This window comes from Puma concolor, chromosome B1 (genome assembly GCF_028749965.1).
Source record: "Puma concolor isolate L17-30 chromosome B1, mPumCon1.1.hap2, whole genome shotgun sequence".
Classification (NCBI taxonomy): domain Eukaryota; kingdom Metazoa; phylum Chordata; class Mammalia; order Carnivora; family Felidae; genus Puma; species Puma concolor.
Window position 1 is genome coordinate 174,946,500 of NC_141670.1, and position 22,623 is coordinate 174,969,122.

At 39.1% G+C, this 22,623-nt stretch overlaps 1 protein-coding gene across 4 annotated transcripts in view; it reads left to right on the forward strand.

The window, feature by feature from the left end:
* The window catches only part of TMEM156 (transmembrane protein 156), a 52,027-nt gene that overhangs the window by 24,907 nt on the left and 4,497 nt on the right, over positions 1-22,623 (forward strand). The window contains exons 2-6 of one of the 4 annotated variants that reach the window (XM_086705223.1): positions 1,386-1,655; positions 3,179-3,439; positions 6,348-6,467; positions 9,818-9,901; positions 16,030-16,072. In XM_086705223.1, the coding sequence (XP_086561349.1) occupies positions 1,386-1,655; positions 3,179-3,439; positions 6,348-6,467; positions 9,818-9,901; positions 16,030-16,072 (778 nt within the window). The remainder of the gene's footprint in view (positions 1-1,385; positions 1,656-3,178; positions 3,440-6,347; positions 6,468-9,817; positions 9,902-16,029; positions 16,073-22,623) is intronic. The other 3 variants (XM_086705224.1, XM_025921411.2, XM_025921410.2) reach the window with 3 other exon arrangements.

A 22,623-nucleotide genomic window follows, 5' to 3' on the forward strand; every position in this document is an offset into this window, starting at 1 on the left:
TGACTGTCACACTAGGAATACCTGAGAGAGAGGTTACCTATTCCTTACATGATCATTACTGCTAAATAGGGATTCTCAGTTTTTATATAGTGAGTTTTAATTACTTATGCGAATTATTTCACAGATAATTCTACCTTAAATGAAAGTTGAATTTTTAATTTTCACTTTGGAATATAGGTTTGAATTTTAAATAATATACATCTGCACAAATTTCAAAAGTGTTTTCATATGTACTATACCACTTGATGCTACTATAACCTGATGAGGTTAGCAGGATCTAGAGGTCTTATCTCTATTTTGCTGATAACAAAACAAGACTTACAGAGATTAAGTAAATTGTCCAAGTATCTTGCCTAATGACAGATATAGCTCTAGAGTCCTTGTCTTATTTTGAATACAATGTTCTTTCTTTTATACCATCATTTCCATATCTAATGTTTGTCTTCAGGCAAAAATAAAAATTAGGACGTCACTCTGTTAAATGTCATCTTTGGAGGTTCAGATAGGTTGAATAATGGCTACCCAAAGATATCACGTGCTAATGCCTGGAACTTGTGTTACCTCATAAGGAAAAAAGGTCTCTACAGATATGGTTAACTTCAGGATCTTGAGATGGGGAGATTATCCTGTATTACCCAGGTGGAACCTAAATTCAATCACAATTGTCCAATATAACATGTTATAAGAGAGGCAGAGGGAGATGACACAGACAGAAGAGTAGAAGACAGGACAGAGGAGAAAGCAATGTGACCAGAAACAAGGAGATTGGAGTGATGTGGCCACAAGCTAAGGAATGCCAATGGCCACCAAAAATTGGAAGAGGGTGGCCAGAAACCGATTCTTCCTCAGAGCCTTCAAAGGGACAGTGGTCCTGCAGACACCCAGATTTCAGACCAATAAAACGGATGTTTGAACTTCTGGTTTCTAGAGTTGCCAGAGAATAATTTCTCTTGTTTTAAACTACCGAGGTTGTAGTGACTTATTACAGCAGCCCTTAGAAACTAATACAGACTTACTGTTCAAGATTTTCATTCCCTGTTCAATTCTGTGCAATTGACTTAAACCTCTATTTTGGGACAGATGGATTTGGAGGAACCCAAGGTTTGTTCATTAAAACTTTCCCAGAAGAGAGACGGTTAAATGTTAAGGTTTCCAAGAATGTCTCAATTTCTCTTCCCTGAAAATTAATAGGGAATGTTGACAAATTTTTAAAGGAAATATTTAAATGAAATAGATGTTGTTAATTCATGTAAAAACATTCTTGTCACTGACAAGCTGAAATATACTGTGTCTGCCTAAGAAAAACCAGGCACTTGTTATGTATTTACTTGAATGACAAAAACTCAGGATTTCATAGTAAACACATTTTTTTTTTTCCTTTATAGGAAATATATTGGAGCTATCATGTCTGGAAGTGTGTTTACAATCTAATTTCAACTATTCACTCCCCTCTTTAAATTTTTCTTTTGTGACTTTTCTGAAACCAATAAGAGAAACTCAGACTATTATGGGAATCTTTCTAAATCACTCCAACTTTCAAAACTTCACCAGAATTTGCCAAGGCATTACGAATGAATTTAAAATGTGCTCCTCATGTTTGGCTTGTGAGTCCACAAAACTCATGGATTTTATTTCTCAGGAACAAACATCAAAAGGTAAAAGTAAAGAGAAAGTGATAATAAAAATTGTCAAGGATAAACCACCTTATTCTGTTAAAAAAGTAATAAACCGTTCCATTTTAAATCCAATGGTATTGGAACAATCAGCAGTGTGGCTCTTGATGAGTGGCTTGCAGGGCTTTGGGACATTACTCGTTCTTGGTTTACTTTACCAAACCAAAATATCTATTCTTAAAATACATCAAAATGCCACCATAATTTATGTAATTTGATGGTTAAAATATTATTTAGCATGCTTTCTTCAAAGGTCTTGAAGTTTTAAAAATTAAAAAAATGTCTAAGTAAACCTATAGGTTCTCACAGTAGAATCGAACTTTGATTCCTTAAGGAGTCATTGAATCCTTGATACATTTGTACCTAGTCCTACCTAACATTTATCCACTGAATATGAATTGTCTTTTCACTTGTCTAACTATCCAGTGAGCCTCCTGATGCTGGAGACTTTGTCTTTGTTCACTATATTTCTAGATCTTAGCAGAATGCCTAACACTAGATGCTTAATAAATATTTGTTTAAAGAATGAAAAAATAAAAGAATAACTGTATTATGTGTAATGTTTAACTGAATCTCACATCTATTTTGAGAATGAATATATATTATTTAATTAAATCAAATCAACTTGTATCATTGAGAAATTAAATAACTCACTTGTAGTCATAAAATACACTAGTGGCCTCAGGCCCAAGCATCAGATTTATTATTTATACCTATTCAGTGAGATTGCTGCCTGTATCTCTCCATATTGGCATTTTTTCTATTCTTTCAGAATGGGAATGAGATTTCTTGGTATTGACTTTAGATGAAGTATAAAAGAGGTACCTTTTTCTGGGTTCTTATTCAAGTAGTGCTGCAACTATTGCAGGATTCTAGGTCAAATTCACCAGAAAGCAAATTGGGAAAGTACCTTTATGGTGATAGAGAACTAAGAAGTGTTTTAAGGGTTGGTCACTCATAGATGCTACTTCTCTGCCTCCTTGAAATGTCAAACAGTGCATTGATAAATTATTCCAGTTGCTATGGTTGTGTAACATTTTACCTCAAAACTCAGTGGTTTAGAACAACAGCAGTCAATTTATTATTTTTCTTTCTTTCTTTCCTTGCATTATTTCTTTTCTTTCCCTTTCTTTCTTCACCACCACCCCCCTCCATTCCTCTTCTTCTCCTCCTTCTCCTCCTCCTTCTTCTCCTTCTTCTCTGGCTGACCAGGGATTCAAAATGGGCATAACTAGGCATTTCTCTCTTGGAGCATTATAATCTGTCCCACAAATCATCAGGGAAATGTTTGTATTTTCCTTGAGATGCCCCAATTCTATTTCAACCCAAATGTCACCTGGTTTTCACAATCTTAAAATATGTAAGCACTTTAATCATTATTTTTAGTGCAGGGAGCTTCTCATTTCTACTTTGTAGAGGAAGTAAGGGATTTAGTTTTGAGTAGTGTGTGCTTTCTTACTACGTATTACTATGTTGCAAATAACATTTTCCTAATCTCTTCCTAGTTCTTACCATGAAAGGATCAACGGAAGTGAAGGCAAATGACTTTCATTCACCTTGTCGACATTTTAACTTCACTGTAGCTCCTATAGTTGACCACTTGGAAGAACATAACATTACATGTAATCTTAAAACCCGCACCAGAACGTCAGCAATTGTGGAAGAAGATCCAAAGGAGGAAAAGTCTATGAACCATACTTGTAGGATTATGGAATACCTGAATAATTGTACACACATTTCTCTGCACCTAGAAAAGGATGTCAAAAGTATGTATTTAAGGAAGTTAGAGGGAAAGAGAATTGGACACAAACTTAAATAAAGGCTAACACATTAACTTCACTAAAAGTTAAATAGTTGAATTTTGTGGATGAAATAGTATGACTGGAAAGAATGTTAGCCCTTTTATCTGTTTATTTTTTGCTTTTCATGGGGTCTAGCAGTACCCAGAGGCTGAGGAGGCATCTGCGGGTTGTGATTTGAGGGGCACTAGAAAGACCTCAGAGTAACTTTGGACATGCCTATTAGCTGTGCTTGATGTAACACCACCACACCTAGGTATTAAAGGGTGAAACTTATTTTTAAAGGCAAACATTCATGTACATTGTGATGGGCTGTGAAAACTTTATTTTGAATTGACTTAACATGATTTCTCCTAAAGTTGAGACTGAGGACTGGATAAAATTGGATTTTTCATGCAAAGCATGGAGATAAGCAGGGTGCAGGTTAGGTACTCTGGGTCACTGGATGGCTCTGAGGGAAAGGTAGGAGTCCAAAAGATAAAACTTAGACATATCTTACTTCCCTTTTAAGCTTATTAGCTTCCTAGGTACCCTATTCTGAATTGCCAGAATTGATCCTTTCTGCTAAGCAGTGTGCCCCACTTCACCCATAAAATCTACTTTTGAGAACATTTTATGATATAACCGTTTAATAAGTGCCTACTGTATGCCAAGCAATGTGCTAACATTAGAGACACAAAAATAGATGAATGTAAAGTGGTCAAGCAAGTAAATTCAGTGTGACAGGTGCTATGGTAGAGTAAGTTGCTGTGCTTTTTGATATTTCAGATATATGGAAGCCTTTCATATTGCCTTAGAATGCTTTAAAAGCTTTAATTTTTCAGATATAATTATTTAGAAAATATTATATATATCTTAAAGCAAACACAACTATATAATACATATGCATTTTTAAAGTAAAATATGAGGCTTCAAAGGAATTTCTCTTGTGAGTTAGTCTGCAGGGCCCTACAGCCTCTGCAGTTAGTGGGTATTTCAAGATGTGTGTATAGGGTAAGAGAGAAGATCTGAACAGAGGGGTCAGTTCCCTTGGGTTCAGGAGTGAGATTGGAAGGTAGGCTTTGGAAGGACTGCATAACAATGATGAAATCTGAAAGATAAAGAGGTTTGCATTATAAATATTAAAAACTTATATTTCTTTCAATGTATCCATCTAATTACTTTTTATGTTTTCTAAAACACAAAGGAAAAATAAGCACTTCCATAAGTATGATTTTAAGACAATTTTTTGTGTTAATGAAAAAAATCGATAAATGCTAGTCAAAGTGAAATCATAGTTGACAACTTTTTTGTGTCCATAACTCAGCAAGATAACAGTGGTATACAAGTATGTAGTATTGTATTCTGGAAAAAGTATATCCGTTTGTCACGTGTAGAAGATTTAAAATGCATTCATATTTTACTCTGCTGTGCAGAGACTAATTTGATCTCCGTTAAAAGCCCTATCTACCAGGGGGTGAAACTAAATTTAGTCCAATCTGGTAAATTTGTCTCTTCAGACTTTTTTCAGATTCCTCTCTGTTCCCCCTTGATCCTTTCCAAGATAACTGCAGGGATGGGGGGTAGGTGACAGCATGGGATGTGGGGAGACACATTCTTCTGCATTTGCACTGGGGCTTTGGTGGGTGTACAGGCAGGCTTGGCCCCAACTGTGGACATTCTGCTATTGTTATATAAAGTTGGTGAATGCGTGGTTCTTTTTTCATAGCTTGATTGGTGCCCAGTGACACCTTGGCCATTGGGCCCAACGTGGCTCTTGCTGGCACTGTAAGTCTTCCATTCCAGTTACCTGCATACTTTTACTTTGCTGAGCAAGGACTGCAAGTTTGCAGCTGAAGGGCTTGGGATGATTTGGGGGGGGGGGGCAGTTGCTGAGGGCTGCTGTTCCAGTCAACTTTTATCTTTTCTCCATTCAGTCTCTTCTCTAAATAAATGTTGGATGACAATATAATGTACATCTGCCCATGGGGGTGGCCCCTGTGAAAGGGGTACCCATATCATGAACCTGAACCCCACAAGGGCAAACATCCAAGGGTATAAACAAGTTATATATCCTGCTAACTTGAGTAAGTACTGTGTTTTGTGTGCAAAGAGGAGGGTCCACAGGGTGGCTTGGGAAGTCAGTAGACAGCTATGTCTTGGACATGATGAGGTCACCTTCTGTTATGTCACCGATTCCCAGGTCGGTTGGCCAGTGTCTTTATGGAACCAAAGGAGATGGTGCTAAACTGTTGCTGGCTGGGGACTATCCTTCCCATGAGCCTCATTGTCATTTGAATGAACAAGCTTTTTTTCTGTAGGCTAGGGTAGCTATCTAATTAATATGTGCACCTGATCTGATCTTTGCAGTGAAACTCTGTGCAGAAAGGGGAGTCTGACTATTTATCTGCTTTGGCCTCTTCTTATATGCCTCATTCCAACCCTTTCTCTTTGTCTTTCTCTTTCTTCTCCATCTTCCTTACGCTCACTGCATCTTGGTCAATTTGAGGATATAATTTTTGGCTGCTTGGCCCAGGGTCACACCTGTTAATTACAAATGGCCCTGATACTGGGACTCTGCTTTTTGTGGTTTTAGCCTAGTGATAGCAACTACCTGGCAACTACTGCCGGCATAACCTCTAAGTGAAATTGAACCTAGAATTTTGGAGCTAAATGAACCCATGGAAGCTCCCTGGTCAAATTTCTTCATTTAATACACCCACCTAATATGTCAAGGAAGAAGTCAGGAGAGCAAATGACTCTGTAACAGTGATGGTTAGATATTTAGCTTTTCAGTTAAGGCTAGAATATGTACTAGAATACAACCACACCGCCATATGGCCTCTCTCTGTTGTATCATTTTATTGTATTTTTATGGCATTTTTTTTCTTTGCAGATTTCACTTGTTCCATGAAGATCACTTGGTACGTTTTAGTTCTAGTCGTTTTTATATTTTTGCTCATCCTCACTATCCACAAAATACTTGAAAGCCACAGAAGAGTGTGGAAGTGGCAGAGTAAGTATCGAGGAGTAAATCTGTTGTCTGGCACAATTCATTTAGGGTCTCATCTATAGATTTACGTTCTTGAAAAAAAATTTTTTTAAGGCTTATTTTTGAGAGAGAGAGACAGAGTTCTAGTGGGGGAGGCGCAGAGAAAGAGGGAGACACAGAATCCGAAGCAGGCTCCAGGCCCTGAGCTGGCAGCACAGAGCCCGACGTGGGGCTCGAACTCATGAACCGCGAGATCATGACCTGAGCTGAAGTCAGACTCCTAACTGACTGAGCCACATGGGTGCCCCTAGATGTACATTCCTTTTAAAGTTCAGTTTGCCATTTATTGAGCACCCACTGCGTGTCAGTGGCAGTTCTAGATTACCCAAGGAAAAGAAGCATAAGTGAGACACAGTGTCAGCATTCAAGAAGCTTCATGTATCTTTCTCTACTCAGACAAGAGAATAGAGGGGAGGCGAAGCTAGGCAGGAGTTCAAAAGGGCTGGAGGTGGAGCAGAGGCTCAGTGGAAGTGAATGCAGAAGAGAGGTAGAAGGGTAGGGAGTGAGGATAAAGAATTTCAGAGGGGCGCCTGGGTGGCACAGTCGGTTAAGCGTCCGACTTCAGCCAGGTCACGATCTCGCGGTCCGTGAGTTCGAGCCCTGTGTCAGGCTCTGGGCTGATGGCTCAGAGCCTGGAGCCTGTTTCCAATTCTGTGTCTCCCTCTCTCTCTCTGCCCCTCCCCCATTCATGCTCTGTCTCTCTCTGTCCCAAAAATAAATAAACGTTGAAAAAAAAAAATTAAAAAAAAAAAAAAAAAAAAGAATTTCAGAGTTGGAGGTCTTGAGCAGAGTGGCTCTAGGTGATGAGTGTGTGAGTCATTCTTTCATAAGTAGAAGGGTGTCAGTAGATTTTTGGCTGGGCAAAGCTAAAATGTGTGATTGGAAATCAGGCAATAGGGATGATATTAAAAATATTTAATTTGGGGTGCCTGGGTGGCTCATTCAGTTAAGTAGCTGATTCTTGGTTTTGGCTCAGGTCATGATGTCATGGTTGTGAGTTCAAGCCCCACATCAGGCCCTGTGCTGGGTGTGGAGCTTGCTTGGGATTCTCTCCCCTCACCCAGGGCCCCTCCCCTACCCATTTACACACACACACACACTCTCTCTCTCTCTCTCTCTCAAAAAAAAAAAAAAATTAGTATGACTCAGGCATCCATCTATTAGGATGGACATTGACTGTAAACTGCTCAGGTAGCCCTAATGGTGTGAACTCACACATATATCAACCCTTTGGGTGTGTACCCATGCGTATACTGGCTCTTCTACTGTGTACCTGTGCATACTCTGACACTTCCGGGGTATGTCCATGCCTTTACTGGCCGAATATCATGCCTGAGCGACAGTTTATAATATGAGTAGATGGTCTCTTAAAGACAGTCTAAAATGTATCATTATGAGAAGAGGCTTTGGAGATAGGTAGACAGAATAGAATGTTAGTACTATCACTCATCAGTTATGTGACTTTGAGCAAGGTATTTACTAGATCTAAATGTCCCCTTTTTCCCCTCTGTAAAACAAGAATAATCACCATTACCCCACAGGTAAGGATTGCGTTAAAGAGGTTCTAGAAAAAGTTTATCACAGTGTCTAGTGCATAGTAGTTCTCAATAAGGGAGAGTAGTATTGGGATGGCTGGAGTATTTCCTAAGACTCTTTTTTTTAATTCTTTTAAAGTCTATTTATATATTTTGAGGGAGAGAGAGAGAGAGAGAGAGAGGGAGGGAGGGAGGGAGGGAGAGAATGAGTGGAGGAAGGGAAGAGAGAGAGAGAGAAAGAATCCCAGGCAGGCTTCACGTTGTCAGTGCAGAGCCCAACACTTGAACTCACAAACCGTGAGATAATGATCTGAGCCGAAACCAACAGTCAGCTGCTTAACCAAATGAGCCACCCAGGTGCCCAACACTCTTAAATTCTTTGCCAGGCAAGGCTGTGCTGGGCATCTCAGTAGGCAGAACAAATGGTTGCCCCTAGGTTGGGGTGAAGGTACCGTTAACTCTTTAGGCTATGTATTTGTTGCAGGTATTTCTGAAAGCAGTTTCATATCAAGTCTTACCATTGATACTGTAGTATATAAGGCTAATATATAATAATATCATCAACATTGTGTATTTGTAGAATAACCATTTTCAGAGAATTTTCACAAGCTTTTTTTTTACTAGCTTCTCAAAGTATGTAAACAGGGTATGTACTATTATTTTCATTTATAGATGAAGAAAACCCTGAGCCTCAGAGAGAATAAATGGTTTTTCCAAAGTTATACAGCTAATAAAATATCAGAATTAATACCTAGGGTTTTCCTAGTTGTTATTGTTTTTTTTTTTTTCTTTTTTGAGAGAGAGAGTGCACGCACACATGTGGGAGAGGGGCAGAGGGAAAAGGAGAAAAAGAATCTTAAGCAGGCTTCCATGCCCAGCGTGGAACCTGATGTGGGGCTTGATCTCACGATTGTGAGATCACGACCTGGGCAAAATTGAGGGTCAGAAGCTTAACCAACTGAGCCAACCAGGCACCCCAGAGGTCTTTCTGGTTTTAAAAATATTATTTTAAATGAACATGTTATTTGCAAATAGTGCATGGTTTTGAGTTTCTTGATCTGCTTTTCCATATAATTGCATATCGGGAAAGAGAGATAGTAGTAGCTAGGTAGAGAAAATGTCTAGAAAGAAACCAATAGTGGGGAGTGAAAATCTTATGAACATCTACACAAATGATAGGCTTAGTGACTTTTGAAGGCTTGTCTTACAAATCCAAGCATGTAAAGTAATGAAAAAATATCACACCATTTAGGGCATTAAATATGCATTAAAGGGGCGCCTGGGTGGCTCAGTCCAACGTCTGGCTCTGGATTTCGGCGCAGGTCATAATCTCATGGTTCCTGAGTTCAAGCCCCACGTCGGGCTCTGCACTGATGACATGGGGCCTGTTCGGGATTCTCTCTGTTTCCTTCTCTCTCTGTGCTCTCTCTCAAAATAAATAGACATTAAAAAGTCAATATGCATTAAATATTCTGTACATATCTATGTATATATAATAATGTAAGGAATAATAACATCCCATACATGACAGCTGGTGCTTTTCCTTAGAGGAGACGGCATGATGGCATTTATGGTAGTGGGGAAACCGCTTGCTTTAGAAAGAACCTGTATTTGCTCATGGAAAAGAACTTAATAAGGAAAGCTCTTAATGTCTCGTGGCTCCTGACCCTGTTGTGAATGGCCCATTTTCCTTGGTAATCCTTTGAGTCAACATGGGGAATATATATTAAGAATGTGGTTGTTTATCACTTAAATATTTAATTTCTGTTCTTGGAATAGGTCATAAATACGAACGTACATTTGTTCTCTTAAAAGGAAAGGATTCTGAGAAACTGCGAACACTGAACGTGCGGGTCATTTCAGGTGAGTTCTATGAAGTGCAGACAGAGCATGGCTTTGAAAATCCCAGTGCTTCACTATTCCACTGTAGACCCAAGATCGAATGATCTGAGCTCATTTAGATTGGCCTTGTATCTGGAAAAAAGGAGCTGTGGGCAAATGAAATCTAGTTTAATATGTCTTACTATCAGGGGACACTCATGATCAAAACTAGCTCCTTAAATAATGGAAAGTTTGCCTAATTGGCAAGAAGAAATTCATGTGAGTAGGCAGAGGAGAGAAAGCAATAAGGAATCAGCTTCAGATTTATTTTTAAATGAGACAAGATACTATTATTCCTCAGAATTGCAAGGAGTAATTGCAGAGTGGGCATGGCTTTTGCTAGGGCTTTCACTTAGCAAAGGGTGTCATTGTGTAAAGAGAACTTCTAATAGCCCCAATTAAAAAGTCCCCTGTCCTCTCCCGAGAAACAGAAATGGAATAAGGGAACCCTAATTAGAGCGGCTAAGGGAGCTGTTAGCACAGACGCTGTGGTTCGATCTCCTAATTGTGAAGCCTCCTTCTGAATTCAAGCTGTCAAGTCATATTAAAAAGAAAGAGAGGGAGAATGTGAGATGAGCAAAGTCCTCTCCTTCATCAGGGAGACGTCCTGTCCTCGACTCTTGGAAAACCACAGAATCATGAGTGATATTTCTACAGCTCCTGGCGTATTAGCCAGTGAGCCGGCTGCCTCATACTTTGTGAGAAGTCAGATAAGGGGAAGCTTCAAGTCTGGTGTATAAACGGTTTTCAAAAATGAAAGGAAACTGAACAAAGCCTCAGGCCCCCGCTGCAACTGCATCGCAGCCACATGCAGATCTGTGCCCAGCATTTTCTGGGAGCTGTGCTCCCGAGACTTTTCTTATCTACTTAGATTAGCATGGATTTGGACCCCTAGCTTGAGGGAAACTTGGAATGAATGCACCCAAAGAACTCAATTAAAAAAAAAAATGCAGACTTTCTCTTCTCGGTGTGAGCAGTAAAATACTAACCTATGGCTAATAATAAGCAGTTAGCTTAGTGATCATTTGATACTAACCAAATGTGGGTCAGTGTGGTTTGTGTGGTCATTGACAATTTTGTTGGATTAATGAAATTAAAATCATAAGGTTGTTTCAGATGCCAAAATTCATTTTTATAGGGAGGAAATGGCATTTCCCCTGTTCTTCCTCTTAGGCGGTTCCCAGGCCTGACATTCATATACCAGGAATGTTTTAACCCAGTTCTGCGGAGCTTGTCAGGGGCCTTAGGAATCCTGGTTCTCACTCTTTTCAAGTCATAATTTTGAGCCGTGCAGTTTTGTCTGAGAAAAAGTCAATAGTCCCCCTGCCAACTCGTATAATCAGGGGAATCACAAATTTAAAGTACTAGCTAACCACAAGACTAACCTCACAAGTTGTATTTATGAGCCTTTGATTTTCATTCACCAGAGGAAACTGTCTCAGGCATCCGTTCCCTTTAATAGCTCTCATTAAAAATCCTCTAGCTTTATGACCAGGTATATAATATTAATGCTTAGAGCGAGCCAGGGGGTGAAGGCCTTTCTAAAAAAAAAAAAAAATCAAGAGTCCTTTTGAGGCTTAGCATCTTAAGGGCTGGTGGGGGAGGGGGGGAGGAGAAGCAGATTCTTTGTTATTTATAATCCTTTAGCCTAAATGCAATTTTTCCTCTCCTATTATAAGTTGCTCTTTCTGAGAGAGAAATGGAAAGGAAATAATGTCTCCCTTGAGTGCCGTTTTTAAGGCCTCTCTTTGTAATGATGGATTATAGGCAGCAGTGAGAATGCAAGGAAAAAATGTGCCAGCATGGTTCTCTGGAGAAGCAGTAACATGAGTAAAAAAAAAAAAAAACAAAAAAAACAAAAAACCAGATTATTCAAAGGAAGCAGAGACTACAGTCACATTTGGCAGAGCGGCTTGCTGTCGTGAATGCCTCTCCAGTTGTTCACGTAGTACAAAGTAAGCGTTGTTACACATGTACACACAGAGATAGATAGGCTCACACCCTCAAAAGGATGAGAGAGAAACAGAGAGAGTACCCAGCCCCTGGCATTGCACAGTGCCCGACCCGCTCTGGAGCAAACACTGGGAGAGTAAGCATATCTCATTGCTGTAGAAAGCGATGGCACGCAGAATCAAATCCTAAGCTTTTATGTGTCTCTAATATTTTCTTCCTGGCTTTGAGAAACAGGATGGCTTAGGTTGCCTGTCGTGACATCAATCTACTTTCCATGTTATTCAGTGGATTGTTATCTTCACACAGGTGATGACTCTCTTATTCAGCTTCGGATTCTTGTCCCTGACATAATATCTGGCACGTAGTTGTGCACAATAAAAGCTTATTAAATCACAGAAACCCTGAGGGGAAATGAGTATGAAGTAGAAAGAGCAGATGAGCAAGAAATGAATCTTGGGGTTTGGGAAAGGTGAAGACAAAGTGAGAGTGATCAGAGGGCACATAATTCTACTTCATTAAAGAACATATAACTCATTCTGCAGCATTGCTAAGGATATCAAGGAATAATGAAATACATTGACCTTCTTGAAGAAGAAATTTTGAGAACTATGCAAAAGCAACTTTGAAATGTGTCCCTAAAACAGTGTTTAAAGGGTTGATCACTGTCGGGAGACCAAAGTCAGGGGCAGGAGCAGTGGCCTAGGACCTGAATCATCAGAGGCAAACAATAGCAATCAACTTGGCTGGGTTGCCAGAAAGGAAACATATTGGAAAACCAGTAGGTAACCCCTAGAAACAACAGACGTGTTAGGCACTCAGAGGTTGCAAAATAGACAAGAGTTAAGGGAGGCCAGGCAGCCAAAAATACAGCCAAAGTCACAGTGGGAGTGGCCTGGTGAGCATGTCTCTGATCGGATCACTACCACTGAACACTCCCTCCGAGCTTCCAGAGCTACCCTTTGACCATTTCAGCTTTGTATCACTGTCCAGAATTCAAAGCCCCAAGGAGGGTTATTTGGTTGAATGAGCGCAAGCCACAGATTGGTACCCTGGAGCCAGGAAGCAGCAATATCTGCCCTCTGGCCTCCTGCGTCTTTGAGAGCACCCCTGAGATGTCCACATGTTGGATAGCCGATAACTAAATATCTATGACACCAGGTTTCTAGGACTAGAGCTTCTACTCACTCCTGCTGCATAGGCCAGTGAGGTGGCCTATGTCATCTCCCCCTCTGTGACCATCGAAAATGGTGAAATCTTGGGGTACCTGGGTGGCTCAGTCAGTTGAGTGTCCAATCCGGCTCAGGTCATGATCTCATGGTTCGTGGGATTGATCCCCGTGTCTGATGCTGAGCTGACAGTACAGAGCCTGCTTGGGATTCTCTCCGCCTGCCAAATAAATAAATAAACATTAAAAAAAAAAAAAAAGAATATGGAGGAATCTTTAAAACTTGAAATTCTTCACCTTCAAATATTCAACCCAGATCTACTGAATACCGACTAAGGGGCATGTGTTATGCTAAGCATTGATGGGACAGGGGCACAGACCAGCAGTCTCTGCTGTCACAGAGCTGACAGCACAGCTAAGGAAATTCTACCCCTCGGTGCCTTAGGAGAAGGGAAACCCGATTCAACTATAAACATTTATCAGGCAACTTTCACAGACATCATTGTATTTCATTTCACAACAATGTCGCTTTTTTTCCTGATGAGAAAAACTGAAATTAAGAGAGTTTATGTAACTGACTTACAGGCAGTTCCTAGCAGAGTGAGGGTTCAAACTCAATTTTGTCCAGCGGGCTTTCTGGCTCACCACTTACTGACTATGGTGAACTGAGGAGTTGACTCCTGCTGGGTCAAGCCACAGATCACAACTCTCCTTGCGTTTTTATATTTAACACTGGAGACCGAGATGAAACATTTTCTCTACCCTGTATAAGGTTGTAGGAGCTTGTGTGTGATAGTGTGAGTCTCCCTCAAAGTAACATTTCAGCGTTAGTGATATGTTTTTTGCAGTTAATGTGAGTGGGTTCTTAGGGACCATGAAGGAAAGAAAATGGAATTTTACTGTGAAAGAGAATTACTAAATGCCAAAAGTAAGTGGATGACCCAGTAATTTGTATTACCCCCAAATAAAACGAATGGCAATGTAAAATTACAATTTGCAACATGTTTATGGCCAGCATAATAAAGACTAAGCAGCTTTCGATTTCCAGCAGAAAAGAAGATAAATTACTCGTGCCAGATGTCCAACAACCAAGCAAAGTAACATGGAAATTTAATTTTTACTTGCTTAACTGTAGCATTTACGACTCCTAAACTACGGGTTTGGGTTCATAAAACAGTAAAGGTTGCAGCCATCTGGTGGGTTACAGAATAGATTGAATGCAGAAGATGACTCTACATGCAGGAAGAATTTCTTAAGTGTGAGGAATCTATAGGCAGAATAGGATGATTTATCTATTCATCCATTGAATGCCTTTATGTGATAGCCTTTTGTGCTAGGCCTGGAAGAACTGAAGATAAAACACATGCAGATAAACATCTCCATCTTCGCACAAACTTTCCCTGCCTGAACTAGCCACTCCCTGCAGACCTCACCTCCTCCCACTGGCCCTTCCCATCTTGGCTCAGCTAACACTTCCCCAAGGAAGTCATATTGGACCTTGTAGACCAGGGCAATTCCCTATATCACACATCCTCGTAACGCCACAAATCTCGCTTTGTGGCAATGATCACTATTGTTATTTTATATATTTGTGTTATTGTTTGATTGATGTGGCTCCCATGAGCCAGTTAGCTCCCTGAGGTCAGGGACTTGACCTGATAATATTCATCACAGCATCCCCAGCTTACACTGTAGGTACCCAATACATATTTGTTAAATAAAAACAACTCTACATTGGCTATGTTGAAAGAATGGCTGCAGCTGTCTTACAAAGACCTTTCAAAACCTTTTTCCCCCTAAATTATAACTTTTAAACACTTCATCAGTTTCATTCCTTGGAGTGTGAACAAACTGGCAAGTGAGACAATGGCTCAGAGTACTGGCAGCTGTCTGTTCTCTTCAGTTGTTAATTCTAGGTAATTTTGCAGTCATGTATTTTCCCCGTCCTCATTTGATTTTCACACTGGCCAGATTTGGAACAGCTGAGTGGTTTTAGGATCACTGTTAACAATAACAGATGGAGATTTGAACACAGTAGAGAGTTGGCTCCTTGAATAATGGAAATCTATTTTAAGCTACCATAATTGGTTCTATTAGCCCTAAAAAGCAACTAGCTATCTTGGGCTTGCACAAAAGTGCCCATGTTTTTATGTGATGAAAAGGTCAGAAGGGTGCATAGGGGTGCTGAAGTTCTGCATTCCTAGGGCAATAAGAAGAAATAAGACTGGAAGGTTTTCTCAGAGCCAGATTAGAGAACTGAATAAGAATCACCAAACCATCGGAGAACTTCCGCATCCATCTTGACTACAGTGATCTGTGAAAATTAACTTGCATTCCTTCATTTCTGGAGAAGCTCCTATAAGGAAAGCAAGTACTTTGTGGATAACAGTTTAGACATTATTGCCATTGTCTCCACGGAGTCATGGCCGAATCTCCCAAAGTACAAGGAGGGGAAGGAAGCCCCGAGGTCACCATTTCCAGGGTTAGCCATCCGTAGCCCATCCCTGCTGAGCAAAATGTGGTCCTATTAAATTCCAAGCCCTCTCAAGTGGGCTTGTAAAAATATTCTGCTTTGCACTTGGTAGTGCTTTCTATTTTTCAAAGTACATCAGAATACATCGTTATTACCTCCTTTACCCTTACCTTGAGTTTCTTCCTTTTAGCGTCAAGGCAACCACACTGGCTTTGATGAAGTCATGAGGAAGTTCATGTGTGAGTACCCACTGCCAGCTGAGGCTGCATGCCTGCTCCACCCACAAGGCAACCCAGGTGCCTCACGTTGGTGACTTTACCTGGTCCAGAGCCTTTCTTCAGGCCTGAAGGCTCAGCCTTCTGCAGTGGTGGCTCACCAAAAAAGATCCATTATGTAATCCAGCTCACAAAACAGGTTTATAAGAAGGCCAACGTATTGATTCACAATGAGTATTACAACCGAGAGAAAATACGGACCCAAACACTTCCGACAGCTAACACGTGTGCCCTCTCTCCTCAGACAAAACCATGCTGGGAGTCAAATCACGGCCAAGGCTTGCTTGGTAGGTCTTAAAGCAGATTCCTTTGCCAACACAGCTTGAAAGGCCTTCTTCCCCATTTTAGGGATAGCTTGACGGCTCAGCACTTTTAACATTTAATAGGCTTTGACCTGGGAATGATTTCTGAAGATAATGCTTCTGCTGTGGTTATGAGTTGATTTTATAAGCTAACTCTCAGAGGACAATCTTATTTTCCTTATCTCCAAGTTCCTAGGAGGCACCCCAGAATTGACTTCTTGTACAGCTCGTACCCATGCACTTTCATTAAGAAAAATGAGGCATTGGGGCGCCTGGGTGGCTCGGTCGGTTAAGCATCCGACTTCGGCTCAGGTCATGATCTCACGGTCTGTGAGTTCGAGCCCCGCGTCGGGCTCTGTGCTGACAGCTCAGAGTCTGGAGCCTGTTTCGGATTCTGTGTCTCCCTCTCTCTCTGCTCCTCCCCTGTTCATGCTCTGTCTCTCTCCGTCTCAAAAATAAATAAACGTTAAAAAAAAATTAAAAAAAAAAGAAAAATGAGGCACAAAGAAGTTAGATGACATTCTTTCAGTCATTCGACACATATTTTTACCTATTATGTGTCATACTGCAAGGTTGGTTCTGGGGAATATAACTGCATTAAATACAGTCTTTGCACACAAGGAGACAGACAAATAAGCAATTACAACAAAATTGGATAACTTCACTATTGGGGAAATAGAGGTCACAGAATCATAGATGGTACAGATACCTAGTCCTGTTTACTATTCCTCGTTTTGTTTTGGTTTTAGCTATTTTGTCTTTCTAATTTCATAACCAAGGATAGCTGAACCGGTAGCTTTGGAAATATGAATATAAAAAAATTGATGGGACAAATTCTCTAAGCAGCAAAGAGATCGTGGCTAGGATTAGGAAGTTTTAGAGGTACCTTCGCTGTGGGAGAAGTACCTTGTCCTTGACATGAAAATCATCAGGAACAAAGAGAAGAAAACACCTTGCAAGTTTCTGTTACTCAGTGGGAATCAAATATTACTTTGGAAGGATGAACTGAAGTTACAAACCAGATGTCATAGATGTAAAGCACTTCTGAAAAGTGATAGAAATCTAAAAAAAAAAAAGAAGAAGAAGAAAAAGAAAAATATCAGAGACAATGTGGACATTGTCATGGCCAGTGTGACGAGGGTTTATTCAAGAACACAAGGCATGGAGTTTTATTTTTAATCAAAGTTTCTACCACTGGAAATCCATTTTGTTCACTAGATTCAGGAAGGCCAAAACCCATTCTGAGGTTCCTGAAAAAAGTCAAAGAAATGTTTGGTTCAGACCTTTGACAAATTCATGAATAGACTTCTGTGAAGTTTTAAGGTATTCCTGACTGCTTCTGCTGCCTTAACTAGTGTTAGTGAATTAATTTTGTTTGAAATAAACTCTATTTCCCAGTGTAGAACTAGAAAAATATCCCACCCATCTTAGCTATTCTGAAGAAGGCATCAAAATGACATATATTCTACCTTTTTGCCTTTTTATCAATTTTTCAGAAGTTTTCCTATTAGCATATAAGTTACATGTCCTTGGGTACTAGGAGAAACAGAATATAATGTACCACTAGAGAGTTATTTGCAACTAGCTATCATTTTGACAGATAATAGCATTCTGTAGTAAATTACGGTTACACCATATTATACAACATCAGCAAACCAAATGAATCAGCAAATGATGAATAGTTTGGCTTTCTAACCAAAAGAGCTCTGTTAATTTTCTTTGGTAATTAGTTAATTTCATGAATAGTTTCTTTTGATATTTTAACTTTAAAAAGAACTGTCTCTAAATCTCAACTTCTGAATAGTATCAGATGCTTTGTCAAAGATTGTCTAAGCAATTATCTGCATGGCAAGTTCATTCTGAAGTCTTAATGTGCATCAGAATTAATTTGGATGTCTGTAAAATTTCAGGCTCCTGGACCATTTTGAAGGGAGATTGTAATTCAGTAGATTTGGGACAGAGTTCTATTAACTGCATTTTATTAAAAAAAAAAAAAAAAAAAGCTGTGAGCACAGCTTTTTTTTAAGTTTATTTATTTATTTTGATGTGGAGCTCAAACTCATGACCTGACCTGAGCTGAAACCAAGAGTCAGATGCTCAACCAACTGAGCCACCCAGGTGCCCCTAGAACCTTCATTTTATTTTATTTTATTTTATTTTATTTTATTTTATTTACATTTTATTTATTTTTGAGAGAGAGAGACACACACAGCACAAGTGGGGGACGGGCAGAGAGAGAGGGAGACACAAAATCTGAAGCAGGCTCCAAGTTGTCAGCACAGAGTCCGACGCGGGTCTCAAACTCACAAACCGTGAGATCATGACCTGAGCCGAAGTTGGACGCTCAACCAACTGAGCCACCGAGGTGTCCCTAGAACCTTCATTTTAAATCCAGGTTCTGGTGATTTTCAGGCCAAGGTTCTGTTGATCATTTTACTAATTTTCTCTTGTTGTGTGACAAATTACCACAAATTTAGTGGCTTAAAACAACACACCTTTATTATTTCATTTTCTGTGGGTCAGAAATGTGGGCACAGCTTTGCTGGATTTCAGGGTCTCAAGGCTAAAATCAAGATGAGAGCTGGCCTGTATTGTCATCTGGAGTCTCTACTTCTAAGCTCATTTAGGTTGTTGGCAGAAGTCATTTTTTGAGGTTGTTTTTTTGTTTTTTTTTTTGTTTGTTTGTTTGGTTTTTTTGTTTTGCTTTGCTTTGCTTTGCTTTGCTTTGAGGTTGTTTACTAATGGCTCTGGCTTCTTACTGGCTGTTTACCAGAAGCTGCTTCAGGACCTAGAGGCCACCTGCAGTCTTCTGCTACCTGACCCTTTCCATAGTTCAGCATGGTGGTTTTCTTCTTGAAGCCTCACAAGAGATCCTCTCTGACCTCAGGGAAGGCCCCATCTCTTTTGTAAGGGCTTTTACTTCATTAGGTCAGCCTCACCCAGAATAGTCTCCCTTTCGAATAACTCAAAATCAACTGATTTGGAATGTTAAATACACCTGCAGAAATTTCATCTTTGCCATATAATGTAACCTACATCCCATTCATGGTCCCGCCCACACTCAAGGGAAGGGGATTAAATGGGGCATTACCCCAGGGGGTGGGAACCTCAGGGACTATCTTAGAGTTCTGCCTACCACACCCACCTCTGAGAAGCACATATTTAGAAAGACAAAAATCACAGATTCAGTGTGAGACAAATGGGGATGATAGAACTAGCCCCATAGATGTGGTTGTTCTTACTGATAATAAGGTAAAAATAAAGGATGCTAACAGGGTCAAGTGCAATGGCCCTTTGAGGAAGAGAGCAAGGAAATGAGAGTTTTGTGTCTGTCTAGGTAAAGACTGGTCTCATTTTCTCACCTTTGTCCTAACCAGTCAGGAAAGCCTTGTCACTTACCTTTTAGAAGGTTAAATACTCTATAAGAAGGAATTCTAGGGACACCTGGGTGGCTCAGTTGGTTGAACATTCAGCTCTTGATTTCAGGTATGAACCCAGGGTCATGGGATTGAGCCCCTCGTTGGGCTCTGCACCGAGTGTGGAGCCTGCTTAAGATTCTCTCTCTCCCTCTGCCCCTCTCCCCTGCTCACATGCCCTCTATCTCTCAAATTATATATATATATATATATATATATATATATATATATGTGTGTGTGTGTGTGTGTGTGTGTGTGTGTGTGTGTGTGTATTTTTTTAAAAGGAGGAATTCTAACTTTGGCAGTTATTTTAGCATTGCCACAGTAATGGAAAGGTCGTTAATATCTGTTGAAATGGCTTAAAAAAGGCATCTACTCCTGTCCCTTAAAGAGTAGTTACTACTTTTTAACGTCTCTAATTAAGATCAATAATTTTCTGGAAAAATTTACAAAACCTGATACCAGAAGAAATAGAAAATCTAAACAAAATAATTATCATAAAATAAATAGAAAATTTGTCAGTTATCCCTGAAAAAGTAACAGAAGGAGCAGTTCACAGGGGAATTTTTTACTGATCTCTAAAAAATAGATATTTCCAATGGTATTTAAACTGTTATTGACCATAGAAAAGAAGGATGCTTCCTAATTCTATTTTGAAATAAACATAGTAATATTTATTATTATTATCATTATTATTATTATTATTTTAAAATGTTTTTTATTTTTTATTTTTTTAGGTTTATTTCTTTTGAGAGAGAGGGAGAGAGCACACATGGGAGGGGCAGAGAGAGAATGAAAGAGAGAGAATCCCAAGCAGGCTCTGCACTGCGGGGCTTGCCACAGGGCTTGAACTCATGAACTGTGAGATCATGACCTGAGCCGAAATCAAGAGTGGGACGCTTAACCAACTGAGCCATTAAGGCATCCCAACATTAGTAATATTTAAAACTAAGAAAGATTGTGTCTAAAATGAAATCAGTGGGCAATCTTATGTATTTCTGTGCAAAAATTCTTTTTTTTTAATATGAAATTTATTGTCAAATTGGTTTCCATACAACACCCAGTGCTCATCCCAACAGGTGCCCTCCTCAATGCCCATCACCCACTTTCCCCTCCCTCCCACCCCCCATCCACCCCCAGTTTATTATCAGTTTTTAAGAATCTCTTATGATTTGCCTCCCTCCCTCTCTTTTTTTCCCCCTTCCCCTCCCCCATGGTTTTCTGTTGAGTTGCTCAGGATCCACATAAGAATGAAAACATATGGTATCTGTCTTTCTCTGTCTGACTTATTTCACTTACATAACACTCTCCAGTTCCATCCACGTTGCTACAAAAGGCCATATTTCATCCTTTCTCATTTCTGTGCAAAAATTCTAAACAAATATTAGCAAAATAATCCAGTAGCTCAGTTTTAAAAAAATATATGTATATATACATACATAAACACTTCTACTATGATAAAGAGGAGCTTATTCCAAGAATACAGGAACAGTTTGCCATTAGGAGATATCTATTAATGTCACTCATAAAATTTGTTTGGTTATCTCCATACATCCTAAAAAATGCATTTGACACACAATAATGCCCATCCTTCATAAAACTCCCCAAAATAAAATAAATAAGTACTTCCTTAACATGATAAAATATATTTGTCTCAAAAACCCAGAATCATATTTACTAGGAGAACACTAAAAGCATGCCTAGCTAAAGTCAGAAATTTTCAAGAATGTCCAATATTTTCACTTTATCTACCACCATCCTCAAAGTACTGGCCAACACAATTAGGTAAGAGACAGAAATACCTGGTTAACGAATTGGAAAGGTAAAATGATCACTTTGTGTACCTGGAAAATTTAACAGATTTCTCTTAAAAACATTCTTTAAAAATACAATTCAATAGGGATAGGGTACAAAATTAATACAAAAAAATTGATGGCATTCATATATGTAAATACAACCAGTTAGAAGATATACTGCATTTAAAACAACCATAAAAAGATAAAATAGGAATAAAATTAACATAAAGAAACATATAAGATCTTTCTAAAGTAAACCTCAGAAAAATGCTCCTGAGAGACATAAAAATGACTTGAACAACAACAAATGGTCTATTATATTCTTGAATTGGAAGATGAATATATAAAGATGCCAATTTTTCCTAAATCATTTTAATCTACCTGAAATACCATTTTAATCTACCAGATTGGTAAAAATCCAGAAGTTTGACATCACCCTCTGGGGCGAGAGGCAGTAGGCGCTCTGCACTCTTATACTTTACTAAGGTAAACCAAGAGGCTAATGTGCTACAACTGCTGTGATACGTAATTTGGCAATAACTATCAAAGTTACAAATGTACAAGCCCTTTGAGCCAGCAATTCTATTTCTAGGGATTTCTCCTATGGATTACTAATATAGGAGAGAAATGACATATATACAATGTTTATTGCTAGTGTGTTTACAATACCAGATTAGACACAATCTGACAGGAAGGTGCTTTGATGATACATCCATACTATGGAATACCAGAAAGTTGTAAAAAAGAATGTGGAAGCATTTATGGGGAAAGATCTCTGAGATAGATCATTACATATACATACATGTGTATAGTATGCTATGATTTACATAAAGATAAAAATAACATATACACACATATGAACATATAAATCTATGTATATGTATCTATATCATCTATCTATCTACAAAAAAAACCTAAAATCTTTGGTTGCCTGTGGCAGAGGAAGGAAAGAAGGGAAAGAATTATGTATGTGATGTGGTAAAAAGTGGCTGTCTGTAGGAAATGGGGTAAAGAGGAAGACATTTTGCCTAATATCCCTCCCTAGTTTATAAAATTTTAATCATGTGACTGTATTCTTTATTCATAAAATTAAATATAAAAATCAGTCTTATTAAATTTTTTTCTAATTAAAAGTATAATTCTGACAGATGGTTTCACAGTATTTCTATTTCGGTAACCTATACCAGTGTTTAATCATCTTCATGGATAAGAAGCCTCATATTCTTTTTTTTTTTTTTTTTTGATGCATATGGAAATTTTAAAAAATTTAAAAAAATTTCCTTTGATAAGCATCATATTCTTGATTACACTTAAATCTTCCTTT